This window comes from Notothenia rossii, assembly GCF_949606895.1.
Source record: "Notothenia rossii genome assembly, chromosome: 7".
NCBI lineage: Eukaryota > Metazoa > Chordata > Actinopteri > Perciformes > Nototheniidae > Notothenia > Notothenia rossii.
In genome coordinates this window covers 67,351,116-67,378,108 of record NC_136905.1, presented here as the reverse complement: position 1 = coordinate 67,378,108, position 26,993 = coordinate 67,351,116, and the positions used below count along the sequence as shown (strand labels likewise).

General features: G+C 40.6%; 3 protein-coding genes across 4 annotated transcripts; all 3 read left to right on the top strand.

Annotated features, from left to right (window-relative positions):
- Positions 1-365: 365 nt before the first annotated feature.
- On the top strand, positions 366-15,124 carry LOC307046712 (inverted formin-2). Of its 2 annotated transcripts, XM_079693238.1 has the most exons (22): positions 368-593; positions 4,730-5,131; positions 5,752-5,867; positions 6,067-6,226; positions 7,751-7,784; positions 8,024-8,165; positions 8,338-8,470; positions 8,704-9,336; positions 9,924-10,069; positions 10,173-10,234; positions 10,318-10,420; positions 10,508-10,593; positions 10,700-10,800; positions 10,911-10,981; positions 11,067-11,174; positions 11,262-11,332; positions 11,425-11,545; positions 11,641-11,805; positions 12,053-12,155; positions 12,241-12,393; positions 12,693-13,859; positions 14,585-15,124. In XM_079693238.1, exons 2-21 carry the CDS (start codon positions 4,735-4,737, stop codon positions 13,643-13,645), a joined length of 3,858 nt encoding a protein of 1,285 aa, XP_079549364.1. In that variant the 5' UTR covers positions 368-593; positions 4,730-4,734; the 3' UTR covers positions 13,646-13,859; positions 14,585-15,124. The 2 variants fall into 2 exon arrangements, with proteins under 2 accessions (XP_079549365.1, XP_079549364.1); XM_079693239.1 differs by lacking the exon at positions 14,585-15,124 and having other exon boundaries at positions 366-593; positions 12,241-12,337; positions 12,693-13,152.
- A 1,047-nt stretch (positions 15,125-16,171) lies between these two features.
- On the top strand, positions 16,172-20,437 carry adss1 (adenylosuccinate synthase 1). The gene is made up of 13 exons (XM_079692239.1): positions 16,172-16,417; positions 17,394-17,496; positions 17,580-17,642; positions 17,738-17,788; positions 17,886-17,952; positions 18,075-18,182; positions 18,264-18,345; positions 18,436-18,562; positions 18,673-18,827; positions 19,383-19,507; positions 19,678-19,775; positions 19,885-20,034; positions 20,280-20,437. Exons 1-13 carry the CDS (start codon positions 16,229-16,231, stop codon positions 20,330-20,332), a joined length of 1,371 nt encoding a protein of 456 aa, XP_079548365.1. The 5' UTR covers positions 16,172-16,228; the 3' UTR covers positions 20,333-20,437.
- A 441-nt stretch (positions 20,438-20,878) lies between these two features.
- Positions 20,879-24,734, top strand: siva1 (SIVA1, apoptosis-inducing factor). The gene is made up of 4 exons (XM_079692240.1): positions 20,879-21,108; positions 21,424-21,612; positions 23,153-23,306; positions 24,522-24,734. The coding sequence occupies exons 1-4, from the start codon at positions 20,988-20,990 to the stop codon at positions 24,568-24,570; spliced, it is 513 nt and encodes a 170-aa protein (XP_079548366.1). The 5' UTR covers positions 20,879-20,987; the 3' UTR covers positions 24,571-24,734.
- Positions 24,735-26,993: the final 2,259 nt, after the last annotated feature.

Here is a 26,993-nt window from a genome sequence, read left to right as displayed (position 1 = left end):
GTTACATTTTGTTTATTTTGTCGACTCAAACTTTATGTTTACTTTATCGATTACAATGTTATTGCTACAATAATAGCTGTTCATGAGTTCACTTTAACTTAGTTATTACTTTTATTTTATTTTGTATTTTATTGAGATCTGTAGGACTAGTCTACACAAACTGACATTTAGGCCAGTTCTTGAAAATATATTACGTTTGTCAAACGATTACTAACATATTTTTGGGGCGTTTTATTTTAACCACACTTATTATACAGTTTGTATTCACAATACCCACTTCAGCCGCTCTGGCTTTTTATTCTGAAAGTTTTGAGCGGATGTCATCCTCGGTAATGTTGCTGTTTTTGTGACACCGTCAGACTCTCACTCAAGTGAATGAAGCGCAAGGGCTGTAAGGATTTGAAAAAACGGTGCCATCTGCAAAACAACACGGGGTAGGATCTGCCACACAGTGCCTCATTTTTCATGGGTCCACGTTTCATTTTTTGGCAGAAAATAACAGGTTGTCGGATGACTGCAAAGCGCTTCCCCATCTGAGACACATCAGAGGACGCAATTCTTCAAGTGTCTTCATATTTATGGAATAAAACCAGGTAAGGTGTCATAGGTTATCTATAACGATTCAATAAGGAATAAGGATGTGTCATGTGTTGAAGTAATAACCACTATTATTGTGTTTTTCTGGTGAATTTTACTCGCCACTGTAATGTGACTGGTTCCGTTATACCCCATGGTATGTGGGGGGAAATCGCAGCGCAAAGTAATGATGTTGCACCGTTAATGTCGCTATTTAAGGACCGTTTGTTTATCATATTAAGCAAAGGATCAATACAGGTTGACACACTGGCAATTGTTTTCTGGTCTGTGTCAGTCTTGTCGATCCACCCTGGAGGTGGTGATCGACTGTTCCCTCTGAACCTCCTTGCCTCGGACAGAATAAAAAGGAAGAAGGTAGTGAGGAAAAAACCTGTCTTGCCAAAATCCACATGAACTAAGAATGCCAGTTTTAAAGCTGTGTATTGGACCATATGAGCTGTCAATGTCCACGTTTTTTTTTTTTTTACATTTGAACTGGTTAAATCAATCATACAATTGCTTAAGGTTTCTACAGAAAGTTAGGAATAAAAGAAACTAAAACTAAAAGATACATTTAACTCCAAAATGTGCTTGTAGACTTTGCAGGCATTTCAGTCACTCCCTTAAATAACAAAGAGTGGAAGAGAGGAGGATCAGGATATTTGTTAAACGACTACCAGATGTTGTTATAATCTTTCTGTCAAGTATCAGACTTTATGGCATGAATTAATGGGGAATAATGATCTATTGTGCAATACTAAGCCACATATTTGACATGTATTAACACATACTATTCCATGAAATCTAACATTATTATTTCAGGGCTCAAAGGTACAGTCTACATCTTATATAATATGTATACCCATCAATTATCTCCAATCTATGTGTATTTTAGTGGAAGGGAACAGAATGAGGTAATTTCTTAACTGGTCCATGATATTTTAGTAATCCACACTCGATTAGTAAATTCACACATTTATTTTTGCCGAGTTGCTCAGAACATTTGCAGTAAAAATGAACCATGTCTGCAAGCGTTGCATATGTCTGAGGAAATAAATCAGTGGACATATTTTTCAGAAGGTTGATGCTGTACACTGGCAGTGGGCTGTGTGTGGGCGGTTTAACCGAAGGACAGATGAGTAGGTTCTTCCTGGATGCGGTGAATCAGCCTGCTATTAGTGCTTCATGTGGGAGAGCTGGCAGACAAGGTCGGCGGTTGAAAGTTGTTGATATGTTGGGAGTGCTCAAAAGAATGTGGTTTTTTTTTCATTATAGTTGAGCTTTGACACAGCTTGACATGAAGCCCAGATCTCTGAAAATATCCCTCTAATTAGAAACAAATCATCATCCTAGGAATGAAATGGACATTTCAAAAGAGGAACAGGAGCTGTCACACCCCCCATGTTTATCTCAAGCCAAATTTCCTGTCCTAGAAATGTCCTTTCCTTCCTCAGGAAAACTCCCTGTGCCATACGGGGGAGTACAGTTCATACACACACCGTTTCAGTGGAAGTGACTTACTCACACTTCTGAATCTGCAAGCCGTGACTCGATTTCACGAAAACTCAGTAGTTTCAAAATGTTCTTGACTTTCCCACGAAATTCTCCAGATTGCAATCATCAACTTGTAACTTTTGCTTCCTAGTCACACTGAGAATGAGAGCCAAATGTAACAAATTGGAAAGTGTTTAACTTGTTTTCTGGGCATAACCCATATTAGCTTGAAAGGGGGCAGGGAGCCGTCCATCCATTTTGTGGACAATGAACACTGGCTCTTTGAAGAGTATTGTGAAGGCCTGTTGTAAAACATCATTGTCCGACCTGCTTGCTGCCACGGTAACACTCACACTGGCAGCAGGACTGAAAATGCTGCAGTCAGAGAGCTGACAAATGCTGTGCCAAAATATGTGTGCAATGAAAAAAAGCCTCATTGTACCTTGACTCTGTGGAGTGAATCCAATTTGTCGGATTTATCACGAGTCATTACTTTGCTAAATTACAAGTATAAATACTAATCTGTGGGAGTATTTGCTAATGATTTGAGTGACCACTGTGTTGTAGCCACAATTAGGGACACAAAAGTCTAAAAGGGTAAACCTCGCATTTTCATAAAGAGAGACATAAAACATTTTGTGGAGCAGGGTTTTGTACATGATCTGTTTGGTTTTGATTGGGGTAAAATTTATCTGTGTGCTGATGTTGAAAATGCATGTTCTTATTTTTATCTTGGTTTTATGGAAATTATTGATAGACATGCACCCCTGCGTACATTTAGAGTGAAGGGACGTCTAGTCTCCTACATGAGAGAAACAAGGCCTGGGCAAAGGCTAGGAAATCAGGCTCAGAGGTAGAATGGCTGCGATTTAGGCGGTTGCCTGTTACAAATACCTTAGTATCTGGCTTGATGATGGTCTCACTTTTAAACTTCAGGCCAATAACCTGCTTTAAAAGCTGAAGGTTAGACTAGGTTTCTTTTTCAGAAACAAGTCCTGTTTCTCATTTGAAGCCAGGAAATGCTAGTCACTGTGACCTTTTTACCTGTGCTGGACTATGGTGATTTGATCTATATGAATGCACCTGCCTATTGCCTGAACAAGTTAGATGCCGCCTATCACAGCGCACTGAGATTTGTCACAAATTGTAAAGCACTTAAACATCACTGTACCCTGTATGCCAAGGCAGGTTTGCCATCACTTACTGTACGGCGGCTCAGTCATTGGTACATGTTTATTTATAAAGCTTTGTTGGGTAAACTCCCGTATTATATCTGCTCTCTGATAACACAGAGAGTTGCAAGCAGCTATTGTCTGAGATCGCATGATGTAGTATTGTTAGATGTGCCAAGAGCAAGGACTGTCTTAGGTAAGACAGCTTTTATGTGCGCAGCTCCACTTGCTTGGAACAATCTTCAGCTAGAATTGAAACTGAGCAATCTCATTCCTCTGCATATTTTTAAAGCTAGGCTAAATGAAATGCTCTTTGATACTATGGGTACTTGTACATGTCGATAACTATGTAAATGTAGCCTGTAAATATAATGTATGATGTCCTTTATTGTTTTATGTTTCATGTGGAACCTATTTGCTGCAGGTCTCCCTTGAAAAAGAGATCTATGATCTCAATGGGACCAAACTGGTTAAATAAAGGTTAGAAATTAAATGAAATTACCTCTAGAGAGAAATGCCAATCGGATTTCTACTGTGTTTAGTTTACTGTGCAAAAAAGCTTCCCGAGTAGGGCCTTACATTGTCTCTAGATGATAAAATAGAGGATGACTAATAATTCCTTCCAGACTCGCTCAGTGAACAGAGCAATGTGTTTGTTAACACTCCTCACTCAATGCCTCCTCTGTATATCTTATGTTTGCCAAGTGTGAAATCAACAACAGGGGACAGAAGAAACACTCCTGTTTGTTCTTTTATTCTTGACCACCTAATATCACAACTCCAGCACAGAGAGAAAGTCTTTTTAGACTTTTGGAGAAAGTTTTCCCGATTATTTTTGCCGGAACCTTCAGGCTGTTGATTTCATAAGCGTGTGGGAACATGTTTATACGAGTACAATGCTTTTGGTGTAGAAACTATTTAGACGCTTGGTAAAGGAGGAGGCTGTGCTCTGAGGTTATGCCACTAAAGGGCCCTTGTCTGATGTCTGATCAATGTGGGCATTCATGTCAATGTCATTCATGTTGATGTGATGTTGTGAAAGGTTTCTCCTGCACAGTTCTTTGCCTTGTGCATATTTTCCAATGTTTATACTCCAGCAGGGAGCTTGAAAATACATTTATTTTTACAGTAAATTGCAATAGGCACTGACCAGACAATGATGAGCCAGGCTCTTTCTAACAGGATTAAATAGGAATGTTTGGCAGAGCTGTGGTGACTGGACTGCTGACATATCTTTTACTCATCTACAAAAATGCAGAGCTATCATTTCCTATTCTGCTTCCCTTTTGATAATGCCCTGTATTGGCCTGCTTCCTCTAGTTTGGATAACAACGATGACACTGTAAAACTGGACAAAATTCCTTGGATATGGGTTGCAAATACATGCAATCTGCATTCCAAAACCTTTTAAGAAATAATAAAAAATGGTCTCTTGTCATCTGCACACATTGAAAAAAACGGTGAACATTCCCTTCTGTCCTCCACAGCCATCATGTCGGGGAAGTCAGATGGGAAGATGAAGTGGGCGGCTGTCAGGGGTCGCCTGGGCTCCTCGCAGGACTCAGATACCCAGCAGGAGGCCAACCTGGAGAGCGCTGACCCAGAACTGTGCATCCGCTTGCTACAAGTCCCCACCGTGGTCAACTACTCAGGGCTGAGGAGGCGCCTGGAGGGCAGCGACCAAACATGGATGATCCAGTTCCTGGAGCTCAGCGGGCTGGATCTCCTCCTGGAGGCCCTGGATCGGCTCTCGGGGCGGGGGTGTTCTCGCATTGCAGATGCCCTTCTGCAGCTCACCTGTGTCAACTGCGTCCGGGCTGTCATGAACTCCTCTGCAGGGATCCACTTCATCATAGACAACGAGGGATACATCCGGAAGCTCTCCCAAGGTTGACCATACACCTCATTTTGTTAAAAAAATTATCATCTACGGTACTCCAAGAGTGGCCCAAAATAATTTTAAAGTATACTTACAATTTAGTCAAAAATATTTTCAAAAGATATTCATTTTTGGGATGCTGCATTTGATTTGAAATATTATGTAATGGGTCATAACTCACTGTGCTGAGCTTTTTCCAATTTTCCAGTCAATTCCTCTTTATGCACAGAGATGAATCATCAAGTGTTGCTTAAAAAATCCCTAAAAATGTAATATCAAAGTGAGTCATGAATATTGGATTCCCCCCCCCCCTCAGACACTTACATGGAAAAACACATGTGTATCTTCTCTTTTCTTTTTTCTTCACTATTATCTGTAAAGCGTCTTTGAGCACCTGTAAAAGCGCTAACAAATTAAATCTATTATTATTATTATTATTATTATTATCTACTATACAACGCAACATCCCCAGGGGGCAAAGTTCAACTATAGTTGCCTAAAGATCTGGGAAACAAAGCATCCTGCTCGGGACTACACTACAAGAGGGGAGATAGGGCTTTTCAAAGACAAACTGATGAAAAATACAAGAGCTTGAACTGTATTGATGTGTGTGATCATGCTGCTCCACAGCTTTGGACACTTCCAACACCATGGTGAAGAAGCAGGTGTTTGATCTTCTTGCTGCCCTGAGCGTGTTCTCTGCAGACGGTCATCGCCTGGCTCTGGATGCCCTGGATCACTACAAGGTAAGTAAATGAACATGAAAAAGTCCTACTACCAACTTTCTTAAATTATTTGTATTTACCTCACATGATACCACATCACCACTCTGAATGATAAATACCTAAACAGTGCCCTCTAGTGGTGGGTTGGATGCACAGGCATTATAATCCTGTGGAATCACATTGTTCCTCAGTGAAGTGGATGATTGATTTCTCCCTTCAGGGCGTGAAGACGCAGCAGTATCGCTTCAGTGTGATCATGAACGAGCTGCAGGCCACAGATAACGTACCTTACATGGTAACGCTCCTCAGTGTCATCAACGCCCTCATCTTCGGCACAGATGACCTCAGGCAGAGGGATAAGATGAGAAAGCAGTTCATTGGTAGGTTCTCAATTCAGCTGCTGTTTAAGCCGATATACCTCTAGACAGACAATCAGGCCAGATACATTTTTTGGGGCTATTTTGCTTCCATAACATGTTTTATGCAGACCAGTGAAAGCCCCCCAAAATACACATTATGATGTTGAGGTTAGTACACTTTATTTACGTCCGTAGATTTATCCAATTCACCAAAATATAGCAGATAATGCCTAGTTTGCATAAACAAACATAACATTTCAGAAGACTTGTAATACAAAATATGTTTTCCCCATAAGTAATCGAATGGGGAAGTTTCATTGTGATATCTACATTGTTTACCCTTTTGACCTGTAGTGTCTTGGAAAATGCATGGGATTTTATAATCCTTCTAATTTTATAATGTCCGGCTTTTATCTCTATTTAAAAAATGTTTTTAGACTCTGAGCCATACATCTCCACTTCATTAACACTAACATATACCAGACTAGTTTATTTTGATGTTTTCTCTATGGAGGGATTGGTTCATATGTCTTTCCGGGCCTGATAATTCTTACTGGGCCAGTGAGATTAAACTAATCGCAACAAATAAAACAAGAATCCTGAAAGTGACTTTATCCAATGTTTACTTTTCTGATAGTGTATGCAAACAAGCACATATTTAATAGGAAAATGCCTCATTTGCATATTTATACATAACGTTTTAGAAAACTTGTAATATAAAAAGAACATTCATAGTGAATGAAATCATGTTTGGAAGTTCCATGGTGAACCTGATGTTTAAAATATCACCCTATTCACCTGTCTCCCTAACATTACCTTGAGGTCCCACCATGAGTAATTCTCACTGTGGTGAACTGCAACAGTGTCTCCCCTCGGTGCAGAGAGTGAATGCAGATGGGAAAGCGGGCCATCAGCAGGATCTCTATTACAAATATCTCTGTCACTGGGACGGCCTAAGAATAGGCCAAATGGCCTCATTCTCATTTGGAAGAAAAAAAAGTGTCAAAAATCATTGTGCATTCATGCATTTAACACCAATAATAGTAGCTATCAAAAGTTATATTTCAAGAAAATTGTACAACTATTACATTGATCAAATCATACAGAGATAATGTGATATTTGATGATAACTTTTGAATGAAACTCCCTACCAGTCTATGCATTTTTAATTGGGGATTATTCTTTCTTATTGCCTTTTGAGTCTATTCCAAGCATGTACTGGTCACAAACTTTTTTTCTATCAATACAATAAGGTACTTAACTGCCAAAAATCAACTGAGTGAAGATAGCTTGACCAATATTTCTTACTTTCAGTTATATAAACCCTCCTAAATGCAATACAATGCAACCTAGCACCTTTGACCAATCAGCACTTTGTTGGGCCACTCCTCTTTTGTGATTGCTCACCTGTGACTTCCTACCAATTGCCCCAAAAACCAGCATATGTGGATTGCTGTGTGAGACACTGTGGAGATAAGCTTCCTTAAAAAAACATGATGATTGAGTGTTGTGGTACTCAGAACTGTGTTTCATGTTGTGTTGCAGGTCTTCAGTTACTTGATGTTCTGCCAAAGTTAAGGTGAGTCTTCCATCTTTTTGTTCCCATTAGTTTTTTTCATGTTTAGACTTTACTGCTGATTTATGCAACAAATGAATTCTGAGCTTTAAAGGTCTTTTTTAAAAGCCCATTACCATTGAGTGTTAAATGGTGCTTTTTTAACTGATGTTGCCATTTGTGTCGATTAGTGACAGTCATTTGCGGCCCTTGTGCTGAAGTGTTCTCCTGCAGTGATGTCTGTGTATGTGTGTTGTGTGCAGGGAGGAGGAGGATGAAGACTTAATTATTCAATGGGAAGCTTTTGAAGAGGCAATGTCTGAAGATGAGGAGGAGCTGCTGAGGGTCTATGGGGGTATCGACATGAGTGATCACCTGGAGGTGTTCACTACTCTCTTTAACAAGGTAAGAGCAGACTGTCTCTCTGCTACTTGTTATAGTTGTTGCAAAAAGGATCTAATGTCTGATTAAACTGTTTCATCAGGTCTTTGTGGCGCTGGCACACATTGTTAGACTTAAATGTGTAAACAGGACATGCTGTCTTAATTTGTTTGTATGCATGTGCTGATGTGTGCAGGTTAGCAGCACCCCAGCCTCCATGCAGCTGCTGTCCATCCTGCAGACGCTGCTGTTGCTCGGGACGGACCACTCTGACATCTGGCAGGCTCTGGAGTCCATCACTAACAGAGCCATACTGCTGGCCCAGGACTGTGAGTCAGCACTAAAGCAGCAATACATTCACTTTCAGGTCAGATCTCTGGAGAGGCTAATGGCTATAGCTAATGGCCTCCTCAGCTATCCATGTGTGAAGGGGAGTGATTACCCATGATATGGATCATAGCAATGAAATACATGCAGATGTTGACTGGATGACTAAAAGCGTTTTGTTTTATAGCGAAGTACTGAAATTGGGTTCCTCTGTGTGTTTGGATTTGTGCCGCAGCTCATATGGAGTCCTCTGAGAAGATCATGCAGCGGCTGCTGTTCTCCAAGGGCAAGAGCTGCAGGGGTCAGCACGAGCTGGACGGGCAGCTCGGGAGGGCGGATAAGGGGGTCCAGACTGACGCAGATAGTGGGGATGAAGAGAAGTCAGAGAAAAGCTTAACATCCTCTCAGAAACCACTGTGTGCCTCTGCTCCACCTCCTCCTCTAACCCCAAGTATGCTCCAACCTTCTAACCAGTGCCCACCTCCTCCTCCACCACTACCTGGGGGGTTTGGTGGACCCCCACCACCGCCGCCTTTGCCTGGAATTCCACCACCACCGCCACTGCCTGGTGGTCTCGGTATGCCTCCTCCGCCACCTCCTTTACCTGGCATGGGTGGTGGCCCACCACCACCACCTCCATTACCTGGTATGGGTTGCGGCCCACCACCACCACCTCCATTACCTGGTATGGGTTGCGGCCCACCACCACCACCTCCATTACCTGGCATGCCAGCTCCTCCGCCTCCCCCCGGCATGATAGTAGCTCAGGGTAGTCAGTCCCTGGGGTCCGCTGCCCCCACCAAGGCACACCGATGCCCCACCCTGAGGATGAAAAAGCTCAACTGGCAGAAACTGCGTGCGGTTACGGGTGAGTGGATCAAACTTTCAGATGCTTCTGTAATTAGTCTTTTGAGGTCATAAGGGCAGCAGGCCCTCGCTCAATCTGATTTAAAGAATGTGGTGCCACTTACATATCCTAAATCTCTTATCTTAAATGTTTTCCTCAATATGTCAAGATCCGATATATTATCACAACTTTTAGAACATTTTTGTTTTGTTTTAAACAGAACAGCATTATGGGAAATGTGTGTGAAGCTTTTGATAGAACGCATATGACTCCAGATTAGTTGATGGGGATGAAGCATTGATTTTAAAATAATATAGCTGCTATGATTAGTCGATTGAACGAAAATAATGGTTATCTATTGGGATTACTGATTTAATTTTTAAGTAATTTTCGTTGCAAAATGACAGAACAATTACTAATATTTTAAGTTTTAGAGCTGACATATAAAGACATCACTACTGATTGAAAATGTTGGATGAACAAAAATGTGGGTGTTTTTGAGAGATGGCCCACTTTTAGATCAGCCATGGTAGGATGTTTATACAAAATGGAACCACATGAGCTCATTACAGCTTCCTCTCTTCCTGCACACACACACACACACACAGATGGTCACTCCATGTGGGCCACGGTTCAGGGTGAGCCTTCTTCTAGGGAGCCGAACTACAGCAGTATCGAGCAGCTGTTCAGTTTCCCGGTGACCGAGAACAAAGACAAGGGGGCAGCTGCTCCTGTCAAGAAGGAGCCTAAAGAGGTGTGCTTGGTCAACACTCGACACGGCTCGAAACAACAAACGCCAGATTATCAAAGCTGAATAATCAATATTCCTTTTTAACTTGTCTTTTCTTTCCCATCAGATAACATTCATTGATCCAAAGAAAAACTTGAATTTGAACATATTCCTAAAGCAGTTCAAATGGTAAGATTTGACATGTTTTGCAGTTTTTTTTAAATGCATAATATTTCATATAAAATACAATATTTGTAATCTTCTTTGTCCAGCAAAAATGAGGACTTTGTAGCCATGATTCAGAATGGGGACCGTACTAAGTTTGACGTAGAGGTGCTGAAACAGCTTGTGAAGCTCCTACCAGAGAGCCATGAGGTTTGTACTCTTTATCTATTCTTCATCATTACCTAGAGATTTGTTTTTGCAAACCTGTCTGAATCACTGTCTTGATCTTTAACGCAGATTGAAAATTTGAAGTCCTTTCAAGGCGACAAAGAAAAGTTGGCAAATGTTGACCGATTCTACACCTCCCTTCTCACTGTTAACTGGTAATTATTTTTCACGCCGGTTCTAATTTCACTGTTGATAAAGTGCATGCTTGATATTTCATAACTTGGCTCCTTGTTTGCTTTGCTTTCTGGCTCTCTTCCCCAGTTATCAGTTGAGGATTGAGTGCATGTTGTTATGTGAGGAGATTTCATCAGTGTTGGATATGCTCAAACCTAGAGCCAAGCTGGTGGCGGAGGCCTGCCAGTGTAAGTAAACCCAAGGCCCTTCACAGCTTGTAACATGAATGTAGTTTTCATTCTATTTCAAGATGTAATTTCCCTATTTTCAAATTAACGCAATGTAAACAATATCTTAGCCCTGAGAACTAGCACGCTCATGCCCAGTTTCTGCAAGCTCATCCTGGACGTTGGGAATTTTCTCAATTATGTAAGAAGCTCTTTTTTGAATACATTTTATTTAAGCTTATATTTAGACAGAGCTTTCATTTTTTCATTCATCCATCTACTTTCAGGGAAGTCACACAGGGAACGCTGCAGGGTTCAAGATCAGCTCTCTGCTCAAACTCACAGAGACCAAGGCCAACAAGAGCCGCATTACGCTGCTTCATCACATCCTGGAGGTACACAAAGTAGCTCACAGCTAACATTTCTTTATCTCAGTTGGGATCTTGTTTGATTGCTTACTTCATGTTTGTTTTTTTTGGAAGGAAGCAGAGGTGAACCACCCAGAGCTGTTGGCGCTGCCAGATGATATAGAGATCTGTGAAAAAGCAGCAGGGTGTGTAAACTTTTCACACATACTTTCGCTGAGGTTTTTCCTTTTTTTCCTTTTTAAATTGCTCCTAAGTGGATGTGATACTTTATCCACAGAATTAGTCTGGAATCTGTTCAGTCAGAAGCCAGTGCCTTACTAAAACGTCTGAATGAGACGGCTAAGAAGGTCTCCAACTCTGACGAAGAGGTGAAGGAGCAGTACGGAAACATTCTTCAGGTATGATCATTATTTTTTCTTTGGCTACAAATGGAGCCAAATGTGATAACTTGTGGGAGCTGTTCATATAACTCTATCCATTCCCTCTGCTGCAGGAAAGTCTGAAGGCATGTCAGGACTTGACCGAAACATTAACGGAGACTGAGAAGACAAAGAGTGAGCTGGCTCTCTACTTATGTGAAGATGTCAACCAGCTGTCGCTTGAGGAACTCTTCGGAACCATCAAAACTTTCCGAGGACTTTTCCTCAAGGCACTAAAGGTCAGTGAAGATACTTTGTTGATGTTGTTCATGATATGACTCTCTGTGATTAAACCCTTATAGTCGTTTAAACAGTGAATGTTTTCGTTGTGTAGTTTTAAAACCAGGTCCCAGTCAAGCCTTCCTATTGGATAAGTGGGGAGTGTTTTCTTTGGGATGAATAAATAGAAAATGTTCATATATTACTCTGTCCAAATTATACGAAGACAAATCGCTAAGTGACAAATCCTCACTTTCATGATAACAGGAAAACAAATCCAGACGAGAGCTGGCAGCCAAGGCGGAGAAGAGGAAGAAGCAGCTGGCAGATGAAGAGTCCAAGAGACAGAAGGGAGAGAATGGAAAAATCAGTAAGTTGTGAAGAGGCCTGCTTTCTTTCACTGTGTACTACAAAATACCTTAAGTAAAGCCCTCTTTTTACCTCTCGGTTACCAGTCAAGAAAGGCTTTGTGCCGCAGGACGACGACTGCATCATCGATCACCTCCTGGCGGATATCAGAAAAGGTTTCAGCCTCAGAAAGACCAGGCCAAGGTGCGATACGGAAAGCCTCCCTTCTAGTGAAATTCGTAGGGATACCTTCCCATCTGGTAAGGACAAGAGACTGTGGCCTCCATCCGCAGTTCCTAGCTCCGCTCCCGAGCCACTTTACTGCGAGCCACAACACAGCCTTGCCGCTTTCCCTTTGCTTTTTTATTTGCGCTTTCTGCCACCTTGATAAGCTATAGCTCCTTCGATTAGTTGCTTTGTCGATCTATATTAGCGGTTGTTTGCATGGAGAGCATTTTATTTTCATGCAGCGTTTGCACATATTAAGACATCACCACACTTATAAGATAATATTGGTTTTAAGCTTCACCATCAAATACTGCTTACTTCTCCCTCTCAGGGTCAAGTGTGAAGCCTGTCGAAAAAAAAGCCGCAGAACTAGCCGTCACCTTCGCTCCCTCCAAACCTCCGCCAGAGGGTCCACGGCCCGAGACAAGCGGAGTGAACGGCTTCCTCAGCCCGTCAGAAGAGACTCCTCCAGCACCTCAGGGTGCAGTTCAAGACGGACCAGCTGCACCTCCCAAGGCACCCCCAGGAGAACCGGCCATGATGAAGCAGGCACCCCCGGTAAGACCTGCGTCGCTGCAGGGTGGGCTACACCCACAGGGACCCGCACTGTCTTCACGAGATACGATGCAACCTCAGCCTCAGGTTGAAGCGGAACATCAACCATGTTTCCCCACAAATGGCTTCTCACCGGATTCCTCCGAGGCTAGCGTCCTCAGCCCGACTTCCCTCTCCGATTCTGACCTGCTAGAAGCTGTGTTGGATGGCACGCCCAGCCTGGCGTCTGAGAAGATGATTCCCGAAGAGCCAGTGGATGTTAAAGTAGATATTCATATGAAGGAAGTTCCTTTACCGAATGCTAACAATGAGAGAAACACAACGGGAGATGAAGAAGGAGAAATTAATAATAAAATAAGCCATTTAGCAGAGACTGTAGGACAAGAGAAGGGGCGAGAAGAGAGGAAGTACATTATTGTGAAAACGTCCGTGACTACACTCGGTGAGGGCATCGAGGACTTTGATGTTCCCGATGGACTGGTGTCACCAGATCTGCCATCAGTGTCTGAAGCACTGCCTCCATCCCCTAAGCCCGAACCAAAGAGAAAGAGGAGCTTCTTTAAACCAAACAAAAAGAATCCAGGTAACCTCTCCATTACATTTAATAAAGCGCATGTTGGGAACGCTAGTCTCTTGATGCCTATTAAAGGGAAATTCATATTTGTTGTGTTTTTATTGCATTTAACATTTTATATTTTATGTATGGGCTATGTTACTGTGTATTCCTAAGCATTTCATTAAAGACTATGCAGTGTGCAGAAAATGTTCTTTAATGCTCTGTTTTCCATTCTGAAACACAAATGTATTTCTTTTTTAGTCTTTGTATTTGTATTAACAAAAACATTTCCCAAATTGGGATCAATAAAGTACCATCTTATCTTATCTTAAGGTAACAGGGAGAAAGGACACACTAAACATAAAAAAGACTGTGTGTTGCAGTGAGGTAGGTCAAATCGATGGGATGGCAAACTGTAAGCAGAAACATCATCCTAATGAAAACACTCGCCGTCGAAACGTTGTCCCAATTAACACGTCATTTGTTGGTCTAACTGGAATCTGGATTTCATTTTTCTCTGTTGTTCAGCTTTTAACACCGGCTCTCTCTTTAACACTTTTTTACAATTCAGTTTTCAAGCAAGAATAATGTGGGTAATTTTAACAATCATAACTCACAAACAACAAACTAAACCAAAAAGTTTAATTTTGTACAGAAAGTAATCCTCTTTATTATTGAATTTTAGCATCAGTTTTCTGATTTCAAACCGCCTTGCAGTGTGTGTGACGTCATTGTGAAGTCATAGTGGACCGAGTTCCTTCATGAAAGTTGCCACTTTTGTGTCTATCCTTCCATATTTTCTTGTCCATTCCTCAAATCTGCAACTGGGATTGTTCATCGTACTAACGTGTTCTGGTGTGCTTCCTGTAACGTGTGCTTTGTGAATTGGCTTTTTATGATGGTTGCTGTATGTAAATGCATAAAAAAAGTTTTTGCCACTCTAAAAAATAAATGAAATATTTAACATTTTTAAAGCAATAGGCTTGTTTTTTGCCAGGTGTATTTTAAAGCAATATTTGTATCCCCCTTTTGTACATATAAACATTTTATTAAAGCTTTTTAATTGGATATATTTTGATGCCATTTATTCACTTTAGTCTTTGTTTCCATAGGTTACTCCAGAAAAAGAAAATCGAGAGGAAAGAGAAAATGTTAATATCGCACAGGAGTTGTGAACTGGAAGGACTACAATACTATTAGTTTGTGAAACCACATGAGCATTGACTCCTTGAAGAGGATGCAGAAGTCTTCCTTTTGCAATGATTTGTTTTACATGACCAAGAAGAGTAAACGCATCTTAAGGCTGGGATTTCCGAACATGGATCTCCAAATGTCTCTTTATGTAAATTAGTTGTGGAATTTGTGTGTCTGATCTATTGAAAAAAAGTGGCTTTATATGTTTTGTACAATTGTTGTAATATGAAGTGAATGTGTTTTTGCATTACGCTCTATTACCTTTTCAGCACCTTATAAAGAAAGATGCAGTGTTGTTGGTGCAAGATATTTAATTTAACTAATCAAAACAAAACTTCTTGAATGTCTTAATTTCTATGTATATTATCCAGATGATCTCTAACAGGAAAATATAAGGATATTTAATGGATTGTGAATTGTGTTGTTAAATATATTTTAATAAAAGTGAATTTACTGTTCATCTGTTTGTGTTGAATATAGTCTTATAAGAATACACTGGACAAGACACACCTCTTTTTTATTTATCAGTTTTTATTTTATAGTATTTTTTTTAATGATTCAGCAGTTACTTCTTGTTCTATTAGTACTCTGGAAATATAGGACACTCTTGTTGGGGGGATTTTAGTGCTTGATATCTTTATGAAAATTTAGCAGTGTCATTTCCTTTCAATATTTTGCATATCATAGTACCTTATAACTCAAAATCAATGCAGAACTGTACTGTTTGACTGCACTTGACAAGTAGGACACATCCTATAGTATTTGGATGCTTTTTCTGTTTTATATGAACTTTATGAAACTCAGCGGTTTCCAATTGAAAAGCTTAATTTCAATTGCTTCCATTTCCTGTCAAATTATGACTACAAATACATGCAAAATGGTTGTTCTACACATGACAAGATCACAACTCTTTACAGAGTTATAGTTTTCTTTCAATTGTATTTGACTAAATTGCTCATTTCTATACAGATGCTATAGCAGAAGCCCTACAATACAATAAAGAGGTGGGTCCTATTTGCATTGTATATATATATTATATATATATATATAATATATATATATATATATATATATAATATATATATATATATATATATATATATATATAATATATAATAATTAATTAATGTTCTCTAAGAAAAAACCTGTTGTGGTTAGCTCTAATTGCTGGTCCATGGAGAGCTAACCATTCACTGACTGCATACAGTAGGCTGAACTGAAGCTATGTAGTGAATATCCATTAAAGTATCAAACAGAACAAACTCATTTCTTCAAACCCATCCTCAAAGTTGACCCAAATATAATCAATAAGAAAGCCCTCATGTGCAGGCTGCATAAAAAAATGTTATAAATGTTTTTTAATAGGTGAATCCACTTCCATTCATCCCCTGTGCTGTATTGAGGCTATTTTGTCGTTGCAGTCCTGGAGACAAGTCGGTCGCGCGCTGCCACGCACTGCGTCTGCCTCTGACATCACCGACTATGAAGTTACACATATGGGAATGCCACTCTTGGAGCCAGCTTAGTCTTCTTGAGAACGGCTGGCCCTCGCTACCGCCGTCATGTCGCTAACCTGGTCGGCGAAAGACCACAAAAACATGAGTCAAGCCGCAGCGACCGGACACAAGCGTTCGCGCAACGACACGGGGAACAAAGCGACTGTGGTGCTCGGTGCGCAGTGGGGAGACGAGGGCAAAGGGAAGGTGGTGGATTTGCTGGCGACTGAAGCTGACCTCGTCTGCAGATGTCAGGTAAATGCCTCTTTGATTCGTGATTTCGTGATAAGCCTTAGCAGGGGCGTGTCAATGTATTATCACTGTTTTCATTTTTCATTTAAAATGACATGCTATCACTAACTTGCAACCTGTTAAAGCGCAACAGGTGCAGAAACACTTGTTCCTCTGTGATATGGGAAATGTTTTAGAAAATAATTGAAGCCATAGCAGGTAGCCTTATTGACTATTACAATAAACCATATTGAGACTGTGCTGTGGTTTCATAATTGCACTCAGTGACGTAAGAACTAGGGAACTGTCTGTGGCCATATACGTATTTCAAAGTATTTTACAAATGCCAAATTAGTTTTGGCATTTGTAAACTCAGTTATTTATCATTTTTAGCACATGTAAATATCTATCAAGTTGAATTCACTCCACCTTGTGTACAGTTGCTCTGACTGTCTCATTCACTTGATCACAAAGAGATTGAATTTGAGATGCCATCATGTCCTAATAAAAACAACTTCACCAGGTCAGTTTCTTTCACATAGTAATCATAACCCCGTAAACAGAAATCAAAGGTCACTCATGCATTGTAAAACAAGGGGAAATCTGCAAAACAGTTGCTGTGTTGTACTTTCTCCACTGATAGGAACAGCACCCTGTGTTCTGGAGGCTTGATAGCCCCACCCAATGGGCGAGAGAGAGGTCACATTCTCAGGGTGGCTTGATATGTGAGAAGGCCAGGATTTAGCCAGGGGGAAATTAGAGCAGTTGGATCCACCAACAACAGCCAAGTCTGTTAAAATAGGTGCTGGGAAAGAGAACTGGCAAGAGGGTGGCTTATCACCGTCTCAAGAAAATAAGACGAGACGTATGTATGTGGCTGGATTTTCTGTGGGGGTCCTGGGTGTTAACGCCACACTGTATTTGATTAGATCCTCTCCTTAACATTGACAGTATTCAGTATCACACCATGATACAGTGTGTACCCTGCATTTATTTATAGGGTGGCAACAATGCAGGACACACGGTGGTGGTGGACGGCAAGGAGTATGACTTCCACCTTCTCCCCAGTGGAATTATCAACACCAAAAGCATATCACTCATCGGTAATGGCTTTATATATTCAGCTCTTTTGAGACAGCATTGTTAAAAATATTATTGTCTTCATATTCCTGTCCTCTTCTTTTAGGCAATGGAGTGGTCATTCATCTACCCGGCCTGTTTGAGGAAGGCGATAAAAATGACAAGAAAGGTATTTTAAAAGGAAATGCAATTCGCACATAATGCACTAGTGTAAATTCAGACTAGTGTATACTCACATAAACGTCACTTCTATTCCCTTACCAGGTCTGAAAGGCTGGGAGAAGAGACTTATTGTCTCAGACAGAGCTCACATTGGTAGGTTCAGTATGTCATGGAGGTTTACATTATTCAAATAAGCATGAATCATATTTCATTGGGACTTTTTAATGACTTGTCTGCTGTCCCTCCCCAGTGTTTGATTTCCACCAGGTTGTTGATGGCATACAGGAAACTGAAAGACAAGCAACAGAAGGAAAGAAGTAAGGATTTGGGAGAACTGCCAACATTTTGGCCAAAGATAATCTGCCATAGTACACCACAATCAGAATAAGCAATATTAATTCCATTCATTTTTACACAACTTCCTGTTCCATAATAACAGCATTGGAACAACCAAGAAGGGCATTGGACCTGCATACTCCAGCAAAGCATCTCGCACCGGCCTGCGCGTATGTGACCTCCTGGGAGACTTTAAGGACTTCTCCATGAGGTATGTTACAAGGGAAACTTCCAAAAACACCAAGACCAATACTGTAATTGTGAGATGTTTGACGATTTTGTTTCCTTTCAGATTTAAGAACCTCGTCCACCAGCATCAATCCATGTATCCATCCTTGAAAGTTGACGTTGAGGACCAACTGAAAAAACTCAAGGTAGACATTGAAGCTAAATACTGCAAAAGAGATAAGTCATCGTCATTCCTTCCATTAACGAAAACGTTTATGTTTCCTTCTTTACTGTAGGAATACGGTGAGAGATTGCGACCGATGGTGAGAGACGGGGTCTATTACATGTATGAAGCTCTTCACGGATCCCCAAAGAAGATTTTGGTTGAAGGGGCGAACGCTGCGCTCCTCGACATTGATTTTGGTAGGGCCAGAAGATATAATATAGATTGTAGTTTATGTTATTTGTAGCTTTTTGAAATGTGTTTTTCCAGTGGATCTGAGTTAGTGAAATAGAGAATTTTTTTCTCTTAGGCACATATCCTTTTGTGACATCATCAAACTGCACTGTGGGCGGGGCTTGCACTGGTCTTGGCATCCCTCCGCTGAATATTGGGGATGTGTACGGTGTATCAAAGGCCTACACCACTAGAGTGGGAATCGGAGCATTCCCCACCGAACAACTCAACGTAAGAGCTCCATGTTGCACAGGGAAGTCTGTAGAACTACTGGGTTAGATGTTCTCACATGTATGTGCTTTCTTGGCCTTCATATTGTATGAATAGACACATGGCATGTTATGTAACTCCCTGATATTGAGCTTGACATTTACAGTTTGTTTGTGGCTGACACACAGATAGCAGGGCTGGTGGAGGGGCCCGCACTGTGCAGTGCGGGCCCCTCCACCGAGTGCAGCTGTCCCATTTTGTGAGAGACGGGCTCAAACGCTCTTTACTTCTCATGCAGGTCAAATGTTCATAGGGATAAATTTAGGGCCAAAGATATATTTACTGTTTGAGCTCGGATAATATTACTTGTCACGGGAGCTGACCGCACAGACATAGGTCAAGAAGATTACATTTACTCTCCTCAGCCTGTGTGAAGTTTTATTGTACTTAGCTGTGTTTGTAACTTGTGTAAAGATTGCATATATTTAGGTTTTTGTAAAAGTATTACATGCCTGACATGGTTTCAATTCATTATTATTCAAGTCATGTTTATTTTTCCTGTTCGTCGTACTGTAGGCAGAAGGAGAACTCCTGCAGACGAGGGGGCACGAGGTGGGTGTGACCACAGGAAGGAAGCGGCGTTGCGGCTGGTTGGATCTTGTGATCGTCAGATACGCTCACATGATCAATGGCTTCAGCGCGTGAGTGGCTAGAAAAGTTGAGCCAAATCAGCAGTTTTTTGTGTTTGAATATTGAAGCAGATTTACCATACATGAGCACATTTTGATTACTCCTGCATACATCGTATTATAGTAATAATAAACGGCACATTTAAAAAAAATGTTCCTATTGCTTGTCACCTGTCCAACAGCATTGCTTTGACAAAACTTGACATTCTGGACGTGCTGGATGAAATTAAAGTGGGAGTCGCCTACAAACTCAATGGAAAAAGAATTCCGCATTTCCCAGGTAATTAACAAAATAAACCATTTATAGAATAAGAACCACCAATCTGCTTTGTTAATGATATGAATCATGTGTGTAAATATTAATAGTAATTGATCTCTTTTAATTATAGCGAACATGGACGTTTTGCAAAAAGTGGAGGTTGAGTATGAGACTTTCCCTGGGTGGAAGACGGACACGTCTGCAGCCAGGAAGTGGAACGACCTCCCGGCCAAGGCACAGAACTACATCCGCTTCATTGAAAACCACATTGGAGTTCCCAGTATGTTTCACACAAATTAACAAACTTGCATATCTTCTTTTTTTTCTTTGCAGAGCACACACATACATATTAAAGAATGCAGAAAAGTATTGGCAACACAACCCCCGAAGGCCCCCAGATTAAATAAATACTAATGCAGAAACTACATAATATCTGTTAGGTGGCACTGTTGGACATTCCCAACATGGATATTATTGCCTTTTATAATTTATCCTCTTTCTTTCTATTTATTTTTCTCTCTTTAGTCAAGTGGGTTGGTGTTGGAAAGTCCAGGGAGTGCATGATCCAGATGTTCTGAAGTGGAAACCTTCATCCCGCTTGATGGAAGCAAAGAAGATGTGGCATATTTTCATCAACTAAACTGATTTTCTCCTCAGTAGTAAATAAAAAAACATTGTTTAAACTGTTTCTTCTTCAAATATTACAATTGCATTTATTTATAATGTATGTGTCAATGTATTGCTGTACTGGCAATTTAATAAGTACAAATGTTTTTGGAATCATTGGAATATAATAAACATGATAACTCAATGCAAAAGTCCATAAACCATACACTGTAAGAGTTGTATGTATTATGATAGTGTTGATGATTAAGACGGTTAATAATTAAATGAATGAAATATCACAAAAAAAAAGAAAAAAAGTTATTCATCTTGTCTTCAGTTGACACACTGTTAATGGCAGTGCTTTTAAACCCAAGTGTTCTACCAATGCCCATTTCTTCATTTTCTAAGTTTAGTTAAGAAAGTATAGAAAATCCAACATTATCCTCCACCCGTAAAGGCAGCACATTGTGGATTACCACGTGACACCAGAACCGTGTCGTGATTGGCTCTGAGCTTTCACGTGACAAAGGGTGGGCGTGATTGGCTTGTTGACGTCTCGGTTGCAATTTTCCCGCAACAAACATTTTGCAGCCTGTAGTACCACGGTGGGACTTTTTCGCTGATAAAATGACAAAACGAACCTGCCCTTTCCCGGAAACCTTCTCATCCCAATACAAAATACACATCGGACAACAGGAGCTGAATAATTATAGCGTGTTTGGCAACAAATACAGACAGGAAATCTACTGTAAGTACATCCCTGTGTTGTTAGCTAATGCTAGCTCACTCGTTGCGCTTATTGGCTTGTGTAAGTTTGCTGTGTTGGGATACAATCAAGTTCAAGTTATTCACCTTTTGTGCATTTGTGAAACTTACTATAGCGATTAAACAACGCATTTAGACTTTAGAACATGATATTCATGGTTTAGTAGACTCTGAACTCATAAAATTGCTGTCCGACTGAATCACTTGTGCCATAAACACCAGTTTCCTGTGCCCTGGGGCTGTCAGAGGAGTTATTTTGGGGTAATTGCACGAGTTAATGGTCTGTATTCCCTCATAGCAAAGACAAAGAACTTGCTCTTCAACGGTGCCAAGGCTGTGATGGGCAAAATCTGGACTGGAGAGGAGAGCAGCACCAACCCACAGCCTAATGGACAGGCTGAGACACATGCATGCAGCCAGACACTGCTGAGAGGACAGACTCTGATTGGACAAGATGGGAGACTCACCAGAGTCAACTCTGCACAAGGTGAGCTGATCTCACAGGCAGGTAGAAGGATGGATACACATTAGGTACTTTTTTAGCAAAATATGTTGTCAGAACAAGAAATGGTGAAAGACAACATGACGTGTCTTCTCTCTGTCAACAGGATCTGATGGTGTGTATAAGAACATTTGTCATGTGTGTCCCCTTGTCAACAGGCAGTAGCCAGCCCAGAAATGTAGACATCTATTTTTTTTTTATTGATATTATCTTTACTCAATACTTGATTCTATAATGACATGTAACTATAGCCTCCTCCATCTCACACACACACACACACACACACACACACACACACACACACACACACACACACACACACAATGTATACAACATCATTTGTAATTGAAGGGCAATTGGTTTTGCATTTTTCGGTTCAACAGGAAACAAACCTGAAATAACGATAGTCAGAGTTACACAGGCTCCGCAGCACTGCATTAATGAATTATCATTATCACCAGAACAGCATTAAGAACAAAACATGATGACTATCTGTCAATTTGCCTACATAAAAGTATTGCAAGCATCGTGTTTTTAAATATAAATGTTTAATGTATCTCAAAAATACTGGGAATGAGGGTAGTGCAAAAGAGACTGTTATGGTTTTTTACAAAGCCCCTCTAACCCCCAGAACACATATGACAGGGCAGACGGTAGTCACTGAAAAGGAGAACAAAGGTGGGATTAAAACTAAAATAGTAGGTCCAATCCAAATGTGTGAGAACAGCGACATCTCCTGATGTACACAGGGAAGTAGCCTGGTCCTCCAAAGCATGCTGCCAAAATAAAGCGAATCCTTTGGAGTCTCTGAAGCACTCACTGATTTTGTTCTTCCTTCAAACAAGACCTCACAAAGTCCAAAACTGCATTTTTGCTGTCCTCATAAAGTTATACCCTTGTTTAAAGGATCAACTATGTAAAGTAGTTGTACCTGCCCTCAAAAGGCTTGCAAAGTTGAAATCCCAGAGGTGGATAGAGGACAAATATCATTTCACCTGAGCTGAAACACTGTCTGGGGAAGCAAAAATAAAGGGCATTACATACTTAAAAGGCTGTGATTTGAGAAGAAACTAGATTATGATTTCATCCCGGCAAGTATGAGCAGAAGGTAAGATTACTATTCCATGATATTTCATTGTGGCATAAAGGTGAGGTAGTATTGTTTTAAAGATTGGTTCACACATTTTAGTCCTTCCTTTAAAGACCAAGCAACTGATGCGAGATGTGTGGCAATTTATTGGGTCATAAATATCAAAAGCACAAAACATTTGAGGGCAGCAAAGCACATCATGTTTAATTTTTTTTTTTTGTGTGTTAACCTTCAACCAAGAAGAATCATTAATCGATTTCAAAGAGAGGCGCTTTTTAAAATGGGCCACAGTACAAGAAATCAATTGACTCCAGGTGAAAAGCTGAGGTTAGTTCAGTTTAAGCTTCCACCAGCAGATGGCAGGGTTGTCACAGGTTTTGATTCTCTGTTTAGCTACTAAATGCTCATTTCTTATCCACTGTTCTTTTTGTCTAGACGGCCCAGTGGCTCCCACCGGCTGCTGTGTGTGCCAGAAGAGCCAGGGGTCCCGGACCCCGTGCTCCCAGTGTGAGCGTCTCTCCTGCTCCTCCTGTACCCGACAGTGCTCCAGCTGCTCCAGCCTCTGCTGCTCCGTCTGCACCGTCATAGAGTAAGTCCAAACTTCACAAATGTTCTTTTCACTAAGATTCTGAAAAGACTTTGATGCAAAATATACATTTCTAAGAGGTGTTTGCTGCTCGTACTATGGAGTATTGTCTAAGCTGCAGACTGTAAATTGTGTACATCAATGTCACTGGACCAATAAAGTTCCAAAAGATTTATGAGAAAATCAGTCGGTTAAATATCAGTTTTGATTACAGTTGCAAACGGAGCTATAAAAGTGAATTTGCTCGATTGTAAAACATCAAAAAGCAACTGAAGCAGGAAAATAGCTGCTTATTCATCTTTCAATCTTAAAAAAACAAACTAGGCCCTTTTAGAGCCACTATTCAATCCAAGAGGAGGTGAGTATTTGATGCTTTGAAGAATTCCAAAGGAAATGTATTAGTATTTTTCTTTCTTGGCAAAAAAAGCTGTCTGTTTTATAGAATAGTTTCTATTCAGTTACTAGTGTCTGACTAACTCATCGTTATCAGTTAACATGTAAGAATTTTTCGCAATTGAATTGAACGCAGTTTTCAACATGTTTGTCTTCCTAGACATAGTTTGACATGCACATCATATTTTGGGTATATAGCTGAGTTGGTAAAACCTCTTTTTATTCAGAGTTTTATTAAGTCCACCTTGTGCCTTAAACAAACTCAAACCAGACTTAAAGTGCACCTATCATGCTAAATTTGAATAAAATATTGTAGGACCATACCTATATAAGGCATATTTATACTTTTTTATTTTTCAAAATACCAAACAGATCATGCATTTTAGCCATTCCTCATTTTGCTCAATTTAACACCGTCTTTGCATGGGCTGATTCTGTGAGAACAGCACCATCTACAGGCCTGGCATATGTACTACAGCGTCTCCAGCGCTTTCGAACGGCAATGTCCGTGGCTGTCTCCTCCTGATTTGTGGAGTTGACCAAATAGCCGTAGCGCCACTTCTGTGACGTCATAGAAGTGTTCAAATCTGGATCAGTCTGTATCAGATCCGTTGCAGTCCCTTTTTAAGAGATTTGGGTATGGAGGAAAATAGAGAGGGTTGTGTTTTCTGACACTTGGTAAGTTCCCTGGAACACCGGGGACACATATTCATGAATAAAAGATGTACAAAAGTGTATTTTGCATGATAGGTCACCTTTAATGGACAATGTGTTTTTGATGCATTTTTGCGCAATAATTCTAATTATTTTCTTTTTGTTCCACAGTTACAGCGGGCAATACGATGAAGTACTTTGCTGCAGTTGCTCGACGTAATGGACGAGGGGTCGGGAGTTTTTTTCTTGAACATATCAAGTTGCCTCATGATATTACTAAGACTGCATTTTAAACCTGTGATTTTTATTTGTGATCCAAATCTTTACTTGTATATATGTATTGTATTCCAAAAGTAACCGAAATAAACTTGAAACTATTTTCTATACAGTTTCTATACAGTTCGGCGCATCATTAATTCAGTCACATTATGTATTTTGATACATTTTAAAAAGGGCACTGTAAGGTAATTGTTGAATAATGCAGGCATCAAAAATTGATGTCTGAGCAAAAATCAGCCAATTAGCTTTAAGGTTAGCCGCCTGCCTTCATGTGTTTGGATGCATCAGCAGGTGGCAGCACACTTCAAGGACTCAGCTGAGGGATGACTTCCTCTCAGACTGAGCCATATTCAGGGGAACACAAACCCTGCTATCCTATTGGATGAGCACACTATATTTTAAGAAGCACTTGCAACCTTTTATTTGAAGAACTAAAGTTTTGCCTTAGCAATGATAATGAAATTCCAGTCCAGTCTGCACACTGACCTTGAGAATCTGCTATCAAATGTGTTTATTAAAACAATAAGACCCAGAGGTTGAACACACACTTTGGCAGCGGTTTCCCCTTCTGGACATGACCTTGGGCTTCAGTCATCACTGTCATTTGGCGGGGGCTCGTCACTGATGTCAACTGGTATTTTTACATAGTGAGTAATTGTTCTTGGTGGTAGAAGTCCTGAAAACTGCTTTTATAAAAAATCAATCACATGGTATGGCGTTATAGATATTAGCGTGGATGAGTGCACTTCCTGGAGCTTACTGCGAGTTCGCCTGTGAGCGTTGAGTCACATCCCCCGGCTCAGCGGGCCAGTTGTGGCTCCGCTCTCTGGGGAGCTGCAGTTGGTGTTGGAGGACACTGCCTGATTTCTGGCACAATTAACTGACAGCTGCTGGCAGGCAGGGCGTCAAGTCGTCTGAGCATTTCTTGATAAGGCTTTAAGGATTATTAATATTTAAGTTTATTTTCATTTAAGATAAAACAATCTTGACTCATTGAACCAACATAGATGTCCAATTCTCTGGAGATGTGTTTCCGCCAGTACATATTAATATTTGATTTGGGTCCGGTCTGAAACTTTCCAACAAAGTGTGTTTACTTATTGTGAAATTACAAGTGAAGTTTAAAAAATCGAATAATTTGTCTGACTAAATCCAGATTTTAAAGATGCTCAGCCTCGTTAACTTTCGATGACGTAGTGCTAAGACATTATTATGGTTGCAAAAGAAAAAATATATTCATCTATTTTCTCTCCTGCAATGTTAAAGCGAGCATCCCACTTCTTCCTTTTTCATTTGTTTTGGATCATTTACCAACATCACTGACTCTTAAATATCCATGTCCTCTAAAATGGACTGTCCTTATCACTTATTTCAACCATTTCCTGTGGTCTGTCATTGCATCAAACCCCACTTTGTCTAATGAGATAAAAAAAGTGAACCAATCATTAGCCTATTCTTTGTACTCTGTTCTTCACAGTTTAATCTAAGTGTTGGCCTCGTGCTCATAGAACAAAATAAATTGTGATACAGTAGGTCTGCCTTGTCTTATATATCCTACAAATATGAAACATTAATTAGTAAGAAGAGTTCACATGGACTGAAATCCCTTCTTTAATGTCTTGACTCCTCCACAATATTCATTGTGGAGTTATTAAAGGGTGGGATGCTGATGCTCCCCTCCCCTCCCTGCTCTCTGTTAACCCCATAATGATGTGTTTATGCACCTTCAAAACAACACAGTGCAGCTGTCAAGGTTTTCAGCACATCCCCATCCGTGACATTCAAAGAAAATAGTCCCGTGTGCTCCACCACACGGAGGGGTCCTCATCTTCGCCCTGGTACATCTATGGGCCTGGGATGTCTGTGTGGATGGGGGGGCCACATAGTCACCCACGGCGCTCCAGACAGGGCCAACTGCAGTCGGCCAGCGGGAGCACATGGCTTTGTCTTTCTCCCATTCTTCTGGGGACCAGCTGTGGTCTGAGTGTGATGCTGCTGCTATAAATATGCGTCAACGAGTGTGAGTAAGTGACAGCTGTACAGTGGACCAAGGACACACTGTCTTGGCACTGTCAGGGCGAGCCACTCCAAAAAAGGCAAACCCAGTGTGAGAGCACTAGTTGATATGTATTTATGCACTTGTAGCAATTGATGTGTGCTATACACAGCTCAGATCGCAGCTTTAGATGGTGATAAAGTTTAGAAGCTGCTTCAAATGTAGATGACACCAGACTATTATGTTATCAATTGAGATTTCTTCTTCTATATTCCTATTGGGGGGGGGGGGGGGTTGTGTTTTCTGAAAGTCAAAAGAATTGCTCCTCTCAAAATTAAGTGGATGATAACCATATGCATGCGTGTTGA

Coding starts and splice junctions, on each gene's coding strand:
- LOC307046712 (XM_079693238.1), top strand. CDS start 4,735: ATGTCGGGGAAGTCAGATGGGAAGATGAAGTGGGCGGCTGTCAGGGGT. Junction 8,166..8,337: donor TCACTACTCTCTTTAACAAG/GTAAGAGCAGAC, acceptor TGATGTGTGCAG/GTTAGCAGCACCCCAGCCTC. Junction 10,594..10,699: donor TCCCTTCTCACTGTTAACTG/GTAATTATTTTT, acceptor TCTCTTCCCCAG/TTATCAGTTGAGGATTGAGT.
- adss1 (XM_079692239.1), top strand. CDS start 16,229: ATGTCGCTAACCTGGTCGGCGAAAGACCACAAAAACATGAGTCAAGCC. Junction 18,563..18,672: donor GCTCCTCGACATTGATTTTG/GTAGGGCCAGAA, acceptor TTTTTCTCTTAG/GCACATATCCTTTTGTGACA. Junction 19,776..19,884: donor AAGAATTCCGCATTTCCCAG/GTAATTAACAAA, acceptor TTTTAATTATAG/CGAACATGGACGTTTTGCAA.
- siva1 (XM_079692240.1), top strand. CDS start 20,988: ATGACAAAACGAACCTGCCCTTTCCCGGAAACCTTCTCATCCCAATAC. Junction 21,613..23,152: donor CAGAGTCAACTCTGCACAAG/GTGAGCTGATCT, acceptor CTTTTTGTCTAG/ACGGCCCAGTGGCTCCCACC. Junction 23,307..24,521: donor TCCGTCTGCACCGTCATAGA/GTAAGTCCAAAC, acceptor TTTGTTCCACAG/TTACAGCGGGCAATACGATG.